The sequence below is a fragment of the Emys orbicularis genome, chromosome 1 (assembly GCF_028017835.1).
Source record: "Emys orbicularis isolate rEmyOrb1 chromosome 1, rEmyOrb1.hap1, whole genome shotgun sequence".
Lineage (NCBI taxonomy): Eukaryota > Metazoa > Chordata > Testudines > Emydidae > Emys > Emys orbicularis.
In genome coordinates this window covers 97,005,362-97,018,936 of record NC_088683.1, presented here as the reverse complement: position 1 = coordinate 97,018,936, position 13,575 = coordinate 97,005,362, and the positions used below count along the sequence as shown (strand labels likewise).

General features: G+C 43.2%; 1 protein-coding gene across 1 annotated transcript in view; it reads left to right on the top strand.

Annotated features, from left to right (window-relative positions):
• The window catches only part of TNRC6B (trinucleotide repeat containing adaptor 6B), a 221,655-nt gene that overhangs the window by 32,091 nt on the left and 175,989 nt on the right, over window positions 1–13,575 (top strand). Inside the window, exons 3-4 of the mRNA XM_065423816.1 lie at window positions 23–95; window positions 2,651–2,738. Coding sequence (XP_065279888.1) covers window positions 2,694–2,738 — 45 coding nt within the window. The 5' untranslated portion in view covers window positions 23–95; window positions 2,651–2,693. The remainder of the gene's footprint in view (window positions 1–22; window positions 96–2,650; window positions 2,739–13,575) is intronic.

The window sequence follows — 13,575 nt, the reverse complement described above, 5'->3', positions numbered from 1 at the left end:
AATTTTTCTTTTCTTTTTTCAGGGTTTTGTTTTTGCACTGAATGTAGCCAGGACGGATCCTTGTGGGCTTTAGCAGCCCGAGGAAACTGTCAAAGGTAAAATCATCCAAACACCAACATATACTTGGAATTTTAAGGGGGTATAGAGTAGAATTAACCTATGCTAACCTTTAATTGACTGGTATAGCAATGCTTGTTGCTGTCTTAGCATACTTCCCTTTCTCTTATTTCTTGTGGGTTTGGGTGTAAGATTTTGGTAAATGCTTGATGATTTTAATTCTTGTTGGATAAAGATATGCATATTGTGGTGTTTTTTGGCAGAGTTCAGTTGCGAAAAGAGTATCAACCTTTTAGAAACAGTGAAAACTTAGTCCCATCTGATAATGCAGGTATACTCCTTTTTTTTTTTTTTTTACTCCTGAGGGAATTCGGCACAAAAAATTAAAAATTCTGCGCCAAAAAAAAATTGTGCACAATATTTTAAAATTCTGCAAATTTTATTTGTTAATAAATAAAGTGGAGCTCCAGCATAGCAGTAGGATGCAAGGGCCACTGGCTGCATAGAGGTGGGAGATCACTCTGCAACGCCCCTCCCCGCTTCCCCTCCCCAGAACACAGACTTAGGGGTGAGGCTGCACCCGACCCTGACACAGCGCAAGGGCCAGGCCTGACCCAGAAACACCCCGGGGCCTTGCCCCTTCAAACCAAGTGCACCAGGTGTGGGCAAGCAGGGTCAGCCCGGCAGGATCGAAGTGTGGAGGGATCCAGGTGTGAGGTGAGAGGGTTCTGTGTGGGGCAATCTGGGAAGTTTAGTGGGGGTCTAGGTGCAGGGGGGGATCTGGATGCACAGGGGCTTGTTGGGGGGGGGGGGGCGGGGTTCCGGGTGCAGCAGCAATGGGACTCTGCAGGTGGGGTCCAGGTGAAGGTGGTTGGGGCTCAGCAGGGAGGTCTGGCTGTGGGAGACTGGGGCTCGGCGGGGGTGTGTGGAGGGCATGGGGGGGAGGGGTCTGGGTGCTGGGGCAGTGGGGCTTGGTGAGGGGGTCCGGGTGCAGCTGGTCGGGGCTCGGTGGGGTGTGGGTCTGGGTGTGGGGTGCAGGAGGGTGGGAGTATGAGTGGGGGGGCAGTGGGAGCTGATCTGGGTGCAGAGGTGGGTGATCTGGGTGCAGGGGGGTCCGGGTGTGGTGGTGGGGGCTCAGTGGGTGGGGGCTGGGTGCAGGGGGGTTCTGGATTCAGGGGATGATGCTCAGTGTGGGGGGCTTGGTGAGGGAGTTCTGGGTGCGGGGGGCTTGTTTCGGTGGGGGGTGTGGTTATGGAGAGGGATCCAAGATGCACAGAGGTTGGGCAGATGGGGGAGCAGCTCCCCGTACAGTGAGCGCTCCCCCTGTGATAGGGGCAGGACGTGGGTGGTAGGGGGGTGGGATTTCCCGTAGCTGGGAAGGTTTCTGGTCCCTGCCCCGGCTGCTGCTTGCAGGAGAAGAGTAAGTCCCGTGCTCCCCAGCCCAGCTGGGACTAGCAGCTGAGCCTGGTGCAGGGTAGAAGCCACCAGCTGTGGTGTCCCCAGCTCTGACACCTCCTATCCTCCACCCCGCGATTTACCTCTCTGCTGCCTGCTCCAGGCACCTGAAATGATGTGCCTGTGCTGCTGGGTTAGGGGCACATCACCATTCTTGTGGCTTCCCATTGCTTTCCCGCCAGAAAGTCATTTTTTCTGTGGGGAAGCAAAGAAATCTGTGGGAGACATGAATTCTGCCTGTGGGAGTGGCGCAGAATTTCCCCAGGAGTAATTATTTTGTTTCCAGGCTCTTCTTACATTTTTTTCAATAACCCTCAACTCCATCTTTAAAATGTGGAAATAATTGTCGTCTTTTTCATATATAAAAGAATGTTCTGAGTCTCTGCCCTTCAGAACAATAAAATTGTAAGATTCTTACGATATAACAAGTTAGTTCTTCATCCATTTTATTCCCTTAACATGGTGCAGGGCCCAGGGTTGGGGCTGGAAGCAGAGCTAGGTGGCACTGCCTTGCCGCCCTCCACCCCCTTTGGGGTTAGCCTGCGCCCCCCCCCCCCCCGCTCACCCTTGAATGGTCCTCCACGCCCCCTTAGGGGGGGCATGCCCCACTGTTTGGGGACCTCTGCCCTAAGGTAAGAATTTGCAGGTATGGTAGGACCACTGTCAAGCTGACAGTTTTTTGATTAGCCTAGTAACCAGGGTAATATCACGCTATATATATTTGTAAAGCTGGCTTTTGGTATTTGTATTTAGATTATTTTCTATTAAGAGATTTGTTGACCTCCAATCTGTGTAATTATTCTTTGCTGAGCGCACCTTTTTTACGAATGAGTGAATATAATGATTATGTAAATTCTCAGCCATTTTCTTCTGATACTTTTAAATTTAAAACAAATAGTAATATGCTCCTACTAGACACATTGCTCTCTTTAGAAAGAAAAAATGTTTATCTTCTTGTCCTGAATGCAAGTCACTGACTGAGGTCCGGCCTGTTGCATATAGTGTATTATCTGATTAAAGGCCAAGACTTTAGTATTATTTGTGGTGTTATGAGATTCCAGCAAAAATGTTGAACATGGCCAACCCTTCCTTTTATATTTATTTTAAAATGTTTTTTCCTTCCCTTTATTTCTTGTAGGCACTATTTTGCATTTCTGCAGTTTTGCACAGATTCTGTTCCCATGCAAACCGATGAGGGAGAAATACTGGAGGAAGGCAGTCCCAAGGTCAGTGAGATACTGTAACTGAACTTTGCTTGAGCAGGAGCTTTCTTGCTGATACAGGGAACAGACATTGTGAACGCTAACTTCTGAGTTGATTGTATTTAAAAAGTAGAATTGAACAAGTCTAGTATTACTACAGTATGTATATGATATCTGCATACACAGTACAGGAAATGTCGGGGGGGAGGGAAGAGGAAGCTCTTAAAAGAAACACTGAACTTTTTCATAATCTTATCCCTTTTACTGGAACTGGAAGGCCCTAAGAATTAGTGGTGGGGATTCCCTGGCCCCACTCCAGCCTGATTAAAGCATTAGACGGTTGGGCCCTCAGGTCCCGAAGTCACTGTATATGTGTTGCAAGCTGATCCATGTGCTGGTGTTTTGATTCTTAAATATTCCTTTACTCGACATCTCACATCTTTGTCTCTATGGATTTATTCCACAAACGTCACGATACCCACCTTGGGTAGTAACTGATTCCAGAGATGCACCATTGCATGAGAGGCTGTTCAGTGAGAACTTGAATGTTGCCAGAACAGTAATGCATGTAATTGACCCAGGCAGGTGAATACCTTGCTCAGAAAGATATTGCTAGTTCAGTAAGTTCACTGGGGAGATGTGAAGGGATACAGGATAGTGACTTTTCTCTTCAAAGAGCTACTTCCATTAGCCTAAGATGTAATTGTTCCAATTTCACAAATGACCTTCGCTCTTCTGTGTATTGACATGGTACGCTGACTAACCTACTGCTTCACAGATGTTCAGCTGTATTTTACTGTCCTAAAAACTATGATCTCTACAGAAAGCTAGTTCAGTATTCACTGTGCTACTAGTATGTGTAAATTGTATTGCATTCAATTTTAAATTTCAACCAAAACCAAATTCATATTAGCTTGTTTGTGCTAGATTTTAGACTTCTCACTAAGTCTGAACAAGACAACCCTATTGAGGATTGGGAAAATCAGTCTAATTTTTTCAGGCTTTATTATTCCATTGAGACACATTCTTATGGTTTTTCTTCACATATCTGCATACCTTAACAGAATAACTAATTATCTGAGCTATACATGTACCTCAAGGTGATGGTCTGTTAATGCAAAGAGAGCTGCTATGGTGAGTCTGTGGAATTTCTTGGAAAATGCTTGGGACAAAGAGCTTTTAAATGGTTTTGGGAGGAGGGATTGCTGAACTTCAGAGTTAGTCAATGAAAACCGTAGCAGGTTCCAAACTGTTGTTAGAACAGTGGTGCATGTAATTGACTCAGGCAGATGAATACCTTGCTCAGAGGGATTTTGCTAGTTCAGAAAGTTCGCTGGGGAGATGTAAAGGGAAAAAGGATGGTGAAATCAGCTACTAATTCTAGAAGCACTCTAGCTTTGTTTGATGAGCACAGTGATTGGTGCTTATTTTTCAACAAAGTAAAAGAATGTATCTATGGGTTTAATTCTTTTGTGAACACATGAGGAGGCTGACTGGGAAAGAACTACCTAGTTTGAAAAGTGTCTTTGCCTCTATGAAAGCAAGCTTTTCTTTAGCACATTTAATTGTGGTGGTGGGGTTGGTAATGACTGCTTCCTCCCTGCACCCCCAAATATATTTGAAAAGGAAAGTTTGTATTTCTAGAGAGACTCAGGGTAGCTGAACATGTACATTGCTTGCTGAAACAACTGGTTACCATTGCAAGAAAGTGGGAGATTTGTTAATGTGCATCTGCAGTCTGATTTTATTGTTTAGATAGCTGTACAGCACTGGCATATATCAGAAATGGGGGGAAAAAAACATTAGCACATCTAGACCGTCTTCCTATCATACACTGGGCTAGATTGTTTACTAAAATAGATTTTTCTAGTGCTTTGTCTAGTCTCATTTTAAATGATTGTAGGTATGAGCCTTCCTTCCCTCCCATTGGGAGACTTTTTTTTTTTCTTTTTAAACACCATTCAGTTTATATTTGATTTAAATTTTCCTCTTGATTTCAGTTTGCCGTCCTCTCAGTTGTACCATCTTGTACATATTAAACTTTTCTTTGGCATTTACAAATATTTGAATGATAGCTATTTTCTCTGACCCCAATTTTGTATTCTAGGTGAGCCATACATATTGTTTAGTTACATGTGTGCAGATGTAAAGGAACAGGGTTTTTTAAATTTATCATAAGAAAAAAAATTTAGTTTCCTAGAAAAATAAGTGTGTCCTTGTGGAAACAAAGTGGATTTTATGGCTCTTTGTTCATTATTACTTTGGTCTTGTGTCAGGCTCATTCTCAGTGTTCTGGAGAAGTGTCCTCTTTCAAAATCATGGCATTAGAGTATCTATCTATTGTCTACACTTGCTCTGGACTGCCTCTGGCCTCCAAGCATTCAGTTATAAATAAAGGCTTATATGCAGTACTTATGGATATGTACAGTTCTGGACAATAGATTTGGCTACCTTTTTTCTTCCCTGTTTTGGTGTGGTCTTTGTATCCATATTTTGGAGTCTTTAGAATCCTTTAATTTCCTCCCACCATCCTCAAAGTCCCACATTGCAACCACCATTTTTCTGACTTAAAAAAGAATCTCTTCTGAGTCCATAAATAATGATTTTTAATTTCCAGAGTGGTCACAGTCTCCTGGCACTCGTCTTCTCCTGTAGGTTTGGAGAAAGGACTGTGAGTCATGCGTGGCAGTGCAGAGCGTATGTCATGCATTGATTCTTTCTTTGAAAGTACAATATTAACGCTGCTTCAAGTGAGGCTACACTGCTGCAGTTCATGGAGCTAACACCCAGTGTACCTTAGACCCGTTTTACACCAGTATAACTTTTAATTATTTCAGTGAAGATAATTTTGATTTACCCCACTGTGTGCATGAGATCAGAATCAGGCCCCACTTGTTTAGCACCTGCTTAAAATATTAATTCACTTCTAGACAAGTTTTTTGTTCTTACTCCTGCACAAATGAGATGAAGGTATTGTAGCAAAGCAAGAGGAAGAGTCCAGAGGAAGCTGCAGGGAGTAGGGGACATCTGGAGCTTTTCACACTTGGAGTGATGTCGAAGGAAATTTCCATTAGTGGGATCAGTGTGTTAATTGGCTGTTTCTGGTATAAGGACTAGCAGTGAAATGGTTAAGTATTGACATTTTATATTACTGTCTGATTCATAGCTAATTCGTTGAGGTAAAGGGAAAATTTATGCTTGTCTGTGCTCGCTACGAGCTCAGGAAGACTCACGGCATCTGTTTAAGCTTAGTTCTTGTTTGAGGTGATTTAGTAACTATCATGGTGTACATTTTAAAAAAAATGAAAGCTTAGATTCTGAAGTGCATACTCAGGACTCTGATGATAGAATGGGCTTACTTTTAAAAAAAACATTGATTTTCATGAGAGAGAGAGAGAAAAATATAGCCTAATGGCATAGTGAGTGAAAAGATTGGACAGGCTTCCTTCCAATGCATCTTAATCCTGACCTGCAGAACCCCCTGCTATTCCAGTCCTGGGCTCCACCTGCAACTCTGCCAGGTTGACGCCTGTGACATCCACTCTTATTCTAGTCTAGTCTAATCTTCAGCGGGTTTCTGAAGCATAGAGACTAGTATATTTACCTCTGTTCCACCCAGTCACTTACAATGCCTAAAATGACCTGCTAAAAAGAAATTAAACTGAACCAGACTGTATGGTTCACATACCACAAAATCCACTGGCCAGCTCTAAGTAGTTCTTTGTGTATGTGCCAGTGTTGCTCTTGCTGTAAGTGCTCATGTATGTGAGATAGGATTTTATTTTTTTAAATAGTAGCATTGTTTGGGGCTGTGCATATGTCCTGTGTCAGGAATCAATGCCTGCAGCAGAGCCATTCTCTTGGCAACCTAAAGGGTACAGCTGGGCTGTAGTAGACTGCCTGATTGGCTTTGTTGATTGACTGGTAGGAAGAGACACACCCTGTGTCTCCTTGAGCTCCCATTTGAGGCCATAAAGGGTGGAGTGGTTGTGACCCTCCCACAATTCCCACTCACCGCCTGTGGCAGCAAGATGGAACCTGGTTGAGTGTCTGATCCTCTATTTCTCCTAGCTTCAAACTCTTCTTTTAGAAATACTTTGAAGAAATAATTTTTCACCCTTCTTATCTTGTATCAATTCTCTAATTTGAATGTTTCCCACAAAAAAAAAAAAAAAAAAAAAACAGAAAAATTCCCCCCTGTGCAGCAGGGTGAATTGTCTTGTGCCAATTGCCATAGTGGACTCTAAACCTTCAGGGTTTAAACCTTGCCCCACGTATGATGGACTCATTCACCTGGTCAATGCCCTTTATGCCAGGAGGAGAACCACATTCCAGGTATGTTTTTCTTATCAAGAACTCAAGCATGCAACTAAACCTTCACCTGCTCGAGCAATTGATTTGTGCCACCTTGGATCCAAAGGAGACTCCACCTCCAAGGAGTCCAAAGGGTTATCCTCAACAAGTGCACTTTTGAGCAGACACCACGACTGGGGTCTAGCAGCAAAAGGAAGGCAGGGAAGAAAACTCCATTCAAATGGACAAAGGTCATATTAATGCCGATCATCCTAGCATCGAGGCTGTTGGCATCGGCCACTGCTGTCTCAACATCCCTGTAGCCGACTACCACTTTTGCACTGGCCTTGGTACCACCTCCTCCAGCACCAACACCCCAACACAAAAGTGAAGCCAAAAGAAAGGGCTGAGTGGAGATTAAATACGACTCCAAGCATGGAGAGATATTGCCCCTTAGAAAGAATAGCAAGAGAAGGTCAAGACACCATATAGAATCTTCCTCCCATCTGAGAGCACGGAGCTCTTTGGTAAGAGAACTGATTAAATGTTCTACTCCTTAAAGGACTCCAGGGCCATCATGTGATCACTGAGCTTCAACATACCAACCTCCTTTGGGAAGCCCTACAAATATCAGCCTCCTCATAGACAGACAGCTCGCATCTTCCCAGGATGGGCAGGCAGGGTATCTATTACAAAAACAATCACAGTACTTGAGGAAATGTCTGTCATCTGCCTCTGTCACTTTCCCTGTCCTATCATCCAGATGCCAGATTTGATGGGAGTGTCAGGAGCCAGTTTTTTGGGGGTTTGTATTTGCTCCCATTCCATTGGGCTTAGGCCAATATCACCTTGGACAGATGAGTGTTGGGGATAGTTGCTTGCAGCTACCCTATTCATTTCCACATCTTCCCTTTTACTACCCCTCTTCTCTGTCAGTCTTCAGGGACTCCTTCTCATGAGAGCAAATTACAAAAAGTGGCCTAGTTGTCTTATCTGGGAACTTGGAAGAGGTTCCTTAGGAGTACAGGGGGGAAGAGGTTTTACTCCCCAAGTTTGTTTTCCCTGAAGAAAGGGGGCTTTCATCCTATCCTAGACCTGTGGAGACTGAACAAATACATACACTACCTCAGATGCAAGATGGTAATGCTTGCCTCAGTCATTTTATGGCTTGAGACTAGTTTTGACTTGCAGATTGTGTACTTCCATATAGCAATCCACCTGGCCCACAGGAACTACTTGAGATTCATGGTGGTATCAAATATTAGTAGTACTAGATATTGCCATTCAGAATCTACACAACACCAAGAGTATTCACAAAGTGCCCAGCAGTGGTGGTAGCCTCCCTACCTGAGAAGGGAAGGCAGGGCTTACATGTCTACTCCTACCTAGACGACGGGCTGCTCAGATCACAGCAGGAGGCAGCAGTGAGCTTGGAATGCACTCTCTCTCTGTTGCTCCAGCTGGGCCTCCTAGTGAACTATGAACAATCATCTTTCCTCATCCCATAATGTAGAATTCATAGGATCTGTGATCGATTCCAGATCAGAAAAGGCTTATCTGCTTGAGGACAGGTTTGAGTTGTTACAGGCTCTCCTTCAACTGATAGACTGAGACAGTATGTAGTTGTCTTGTATGTGTTCGCTGACATGTGACCTAACACTACATGTTGGAGCTTGCTAGACTTCACGTTGCTCCTTCCAACTCTGGGTCAGGTCAGTCTGTTCTGGGAGACAGGAATGTTTCAGTGCTCCAGCATGTCATTGCAGAGCTGGCTTGGTGGTTGGACCCCACAAATGCACAGAGACCCCACAAACATTTCCCTCCTTTTCAGTCCTCTCCCTGACCAAGTCACTGTTCACAGATGTATCATGAGCAAGCTGGGAGCTCACTCGGACCTCTTATAGATTCAAGGGAACTGGTCCCTGGATGATATGGAGCTACAAGATATGGACATCCTGAAGCTCAGGGCTACCAAACTGCTCTTTCCTATCTGTCCTCTGAAATTCAATAGTGCAAATCTTCACAGACAAAAGCACTACAAAAAGAAACAAAGCCATCGGGTTCTGGACTTGGTGCCATCAGAGCGAGGTGACCGCCAAGCACTTCATGTCGTGGGACTTCCTGAGCAGGCAATCTGTGACGAACCTTAATTGGTCCCTGCACGGTTCTATAATGGAGCTCATATTCCACCTTTGGGGATTCCCACTGAAAGACCAAGGACAACACACATGTCAGAACTTCTGCTCCAGAGGTGGACTGAGACCAGGATAATTACCAGATGCTTTTCTCCTGCAGTGGAACAGGCCTGCTCTTCGCCTTTCCACCTATTTCCCTGGTTTCCAGGGTGATCTCCAAGATCAAGAGGAATTACCATAGTCATTGTCATTGGCTGAGGCAGTTCTGACTGACAGATCTCTTAAAAATGTTCATTCAGCCTCTGATCCAGTTTCCAGACCCTCTGAACCTGATCTTGCAGGACCGTAGCTAGATATTCCATCCATATCCAAAGTCACTAGACCTAACAGCATCAGGGATAGACACTACTCCCTATAAGCCCAGGAAAGTCTGTTTCAGAGTACGAAAATATCTACCAGTCAGTCAAGCTCCTCTAAATGGAAGTTCTTTATGGGAGGCCCTGGCTTAGACACTGAAGATCTTCGAGTATCTGTGACACATAAAGCAAGCTGGTCTTTCATTTAGCTATAAAGTCCACTCAATGGTATTCTCAGTTTACCGCCTGCCTCTGCAGTCATGCATGGTTTTTTCTCATCCCATGGCATCTAAATTTTACTCACCAGTCAGGGAACCTGCTCCTGCCTTACTTTGTTCCTCCTGAGACTTATGGAACCTCCCTTCAAGCCTCGGTCAAAATGTTTCCTGCACCATCTAACTCTGAAGTTGGTGGCTATCACTTCAGGCAGGAGAGTGATAGAGCTTCAGGTGCTTATAGCCAGGCCTCCAATACAACATTTTATGAGAACAAGGTAATGCTGAAGCTTCACCCCCCTGAAGTTCATTCCTAAGGTGGTCTAAGATTTTCATCTAAACCAGTCAATCAATTTAACTGTTTTCCCAAAACCACACTCTGCAATGAGAGAAAAGAAACTTCACATACTCAATGTTTCCAGGGTTTTGCTTTTATTATATTGATATGCCCAAATCATTGACTATTGGCATAGCTGGGCATTCTAAAGACTAAGTCATCTCTTCACAGAGAATATCAAAATGGATAACATTCTCACTCTTTTATCAGCTGGTTCGTGTATCTCTCCCACTAAACATACAGGCTCCCTCAATCAGAGTGCACGCACCTTCCTTCACCTGCTTGAGGAATGTGTCAATATCAGAAATCTTATAAGACGGCAATGTGGAGTAACCCAGTGACCTTGTCAAATACTATGTCTTTGACTTAGTGGCTAATGCCAAATTTGGGATAGCAGTACTATAATCATTGATACAACTGGAACTCCTCATTCCCACTGTCTTGAAGGGATATTGTTTGCCCGTCATTTACTATACAGTGGGATCCGCACCGATACATTCAAAGAATGAATGGTTGATTACCCTACAGTAACTGTGGGCTTGTGGTGGGTGGTTTTTTGTTTTTGTTTTTTTGTTTTGAGAGAGAGAGAGAGAGAGAGAGAGAGATTGTTGCTAGTATGGATCCCACAACCCACCCTCTGTCCCAGCTTGAGGAGTCCTCAACACCACAGGCTTCGAATTGCAAGGGAACTGAGGGAGGGTCTCAGCCTCTCTGCCCTTTATGCCCTCAAAAAGGAGCACAAGGAGGTACCCAGGTATATGCATGTTCCTTGTAGACACTGCTGGTCAAAAGACTCCGGTCTCATTTGCACAAGGTACATGAGCACCTATGATGGGCTCTATACTGACTACATTTTGAAGAACCACAGTTATAATAAGATAAGTAACTGTTCACTCTTAGCACCACAGAATACATCATGTTGGTGTCTCTCTCTCTCTCTCTCTCTCTCTCATATACCCCAAACTCTGTTGTAATGATAATCCTGCACATAAGAGACCAAGTGCAGTAAGTTACATTTTTCACAGATGGTATTATTTTGAAGTCAGTTTTAAACTTTATACATACTCGCACACGTTTCACATACATAGGAAAAATGTGACTTGCGGTATTTGATAAGCTGGTTCAATGCTATAAGAGCATTTCCGATATCTGTGACATCCCAGAATATGGTGTATTTTGGGGTAATGAACCCAGTGCTGGCCAGCAGACTTTTTATATGATATTAGTTTATACTTCTACTGCATGCCACTTATGGCGTTAATAGAATCACTCGCCATATATTTTTGTAGCAGGTCACTTTTAAGAGTAAATATGCATGCATTTCAAACTATGAATAACACTTCAGAGGGCATAAATTGGAAAATGAAATTCTGCAGAAGAGTTTTATCTGCTTGAGTCTTTCTGACATTAGTAAGTGATGAGGACATGAAATCACATTACCATGAAAATTGACTTTGAGGTATATATGTCTGCTTTTGCTTCCATTGGAGCAAACTTCAGTGGGAGCAGGTTGAGGTCTGAAATGAGCTTTAATATCACTGGGGTGCTTCAGTCTTTTCTTGTTTGCTTTCTCTCACTTTTTTCCCTATCACATTTTATTTCACTCTTTTCCATTTAATTTTTATAATTCTTTAGTTCTCCTGTTTTTTCATTTAGTGTTTCAGTAACTGATGCTACACATGTAAGGCCTCTAGCTGTATTCATGTGCTCCTGATGTCATTCAGACATCTGAGAATTGATGCTTTTACTTCATTTTCACTAGTGCTTCTCTTTGGCCTTTTTCTAGGTGTGTTCCTTTGAGTCAATGACTTTTTTCAATGCTAGGTCTCTTCAGCAAACAGAATTCTTTCAAAATTGGCTGGTTTTGTTTTTGTTTTTTTGTAAGAAGTTGAATTGGTTGGAAGACCTCTGTCTGCTCTCTTTGGTGAGTTGCTACCCAAATACTCCGAGAGAACCTGCTTCAATACAGAAATAAAACCCCCTCCAACTGCACACCCCTATTTGTCACCTACCACCCAACACTGGAACTAGAGGGGGGTTATCATCAAATAGCTACAACCCATACTCAATGGGGACCCTATCCTGAAAGAAACCTTTCCTGAACCCCCTCTTCTAACCTTCAAAAAACAAACAAACAAAAAAAACCCAACCTCTCCAAATTCCTCATCAGAAACAAGCTTCCCACAGATCAGGACAAACCAACTCAAAGTGGCACCAGACCTTGCCTAGAAAAACAGACTCAAAAACTGCTACAATGATAATCACCCCTCACAACACACCTTTCAAGATCCATGGGTCCTACATGTGCCCGTTGCAACATGTGGTGTACTTCATCCAGTGCACACTTCATCCAGGACAAAAATACCATATCACCTGTGGGTGAACACTTTTCACAAAGTGATCACTCTATATCTGATCTATCAGTCCTCATCCTCAAAGGAAACCTGCACAACACTTTCAAAAGATGAGCCTGGGAGCTTAAATTCATAACTTTGCTAGACACTAAAAATCATGCCTGAATAGAGAGACAGGATTTATTGCTTATTAAAGCAATCTATAACCCGTTAACAACCCTCCCTTTTCCCACCTTCCCAAGGACTGGAGGTGTGTTAACAAGCCACTTCACCTTCAGTGGTCCCTTGAAATATGTTAACTACTTATACTAAACAATCTGTTCCACTGTGTATTTAGCTGTGACACTCTGAGTATGTTTCTCAAACCTGAAGAAGAATTCTGGGTAAGCTTGAAAGCTTGTCTCTCTCTCCAACAGAAGTTGCTCCAATAAAAGATATTACCTCACCCACCATATCTCTCTAATATCCTGGGACCGATACGGCTACAACACACTGCATAGATCTCAAAATGTAACTGAAAACTGGGAATTGTCATCTAATGGGTGTGTTTCCTGTGGAGTGCCACAGGGATCAGTTCTTAGCCCTATGCTATTTAACATCTTTATCAATGACCTGGCAGAAAACATAAAATCATCACTTATAACATTTGTAGATGACACACACAGTGGTAAATAATGATGTGGACAGGTCACTGATTCAGAATCATCTAGATCACTTGGTAAACTGGCACAAGGAAACTATAGCCATTTTAGTATGGCTAAATGTAAATGTATACATTGGGAACAAAGAATGTAAGCCATACTTACAGGATGTGGACTGTATCCTAAAAAAGATTTGGGGGTTATGGCTGGTAATCAGTGGAACACGATCTCCCAGTATAATGCTGTGGCCAGAGATCAGATGTGATCATTGGATGCGTAAATAGAGGAATCTCAGGTAGAAGTTGAGAGGTTATTTTATTCTGTATTTGGCATCAGTGAGAAATATTGTGTCTAGTTTTGGTGTCCACAGTTGAAGAAGGATGTTGATAAATTGGGGAGAGTTCAGAGAAGAGTCATGAGAATGATTAAAGGATTAGAAAACATACCTTATTTTGGGAGACTCAGGGAGATCCATCTGTTTAGCTTAAAAAGAGAAGGTTAGGTGGTGACTTAATTACCGTCTCTAAGTA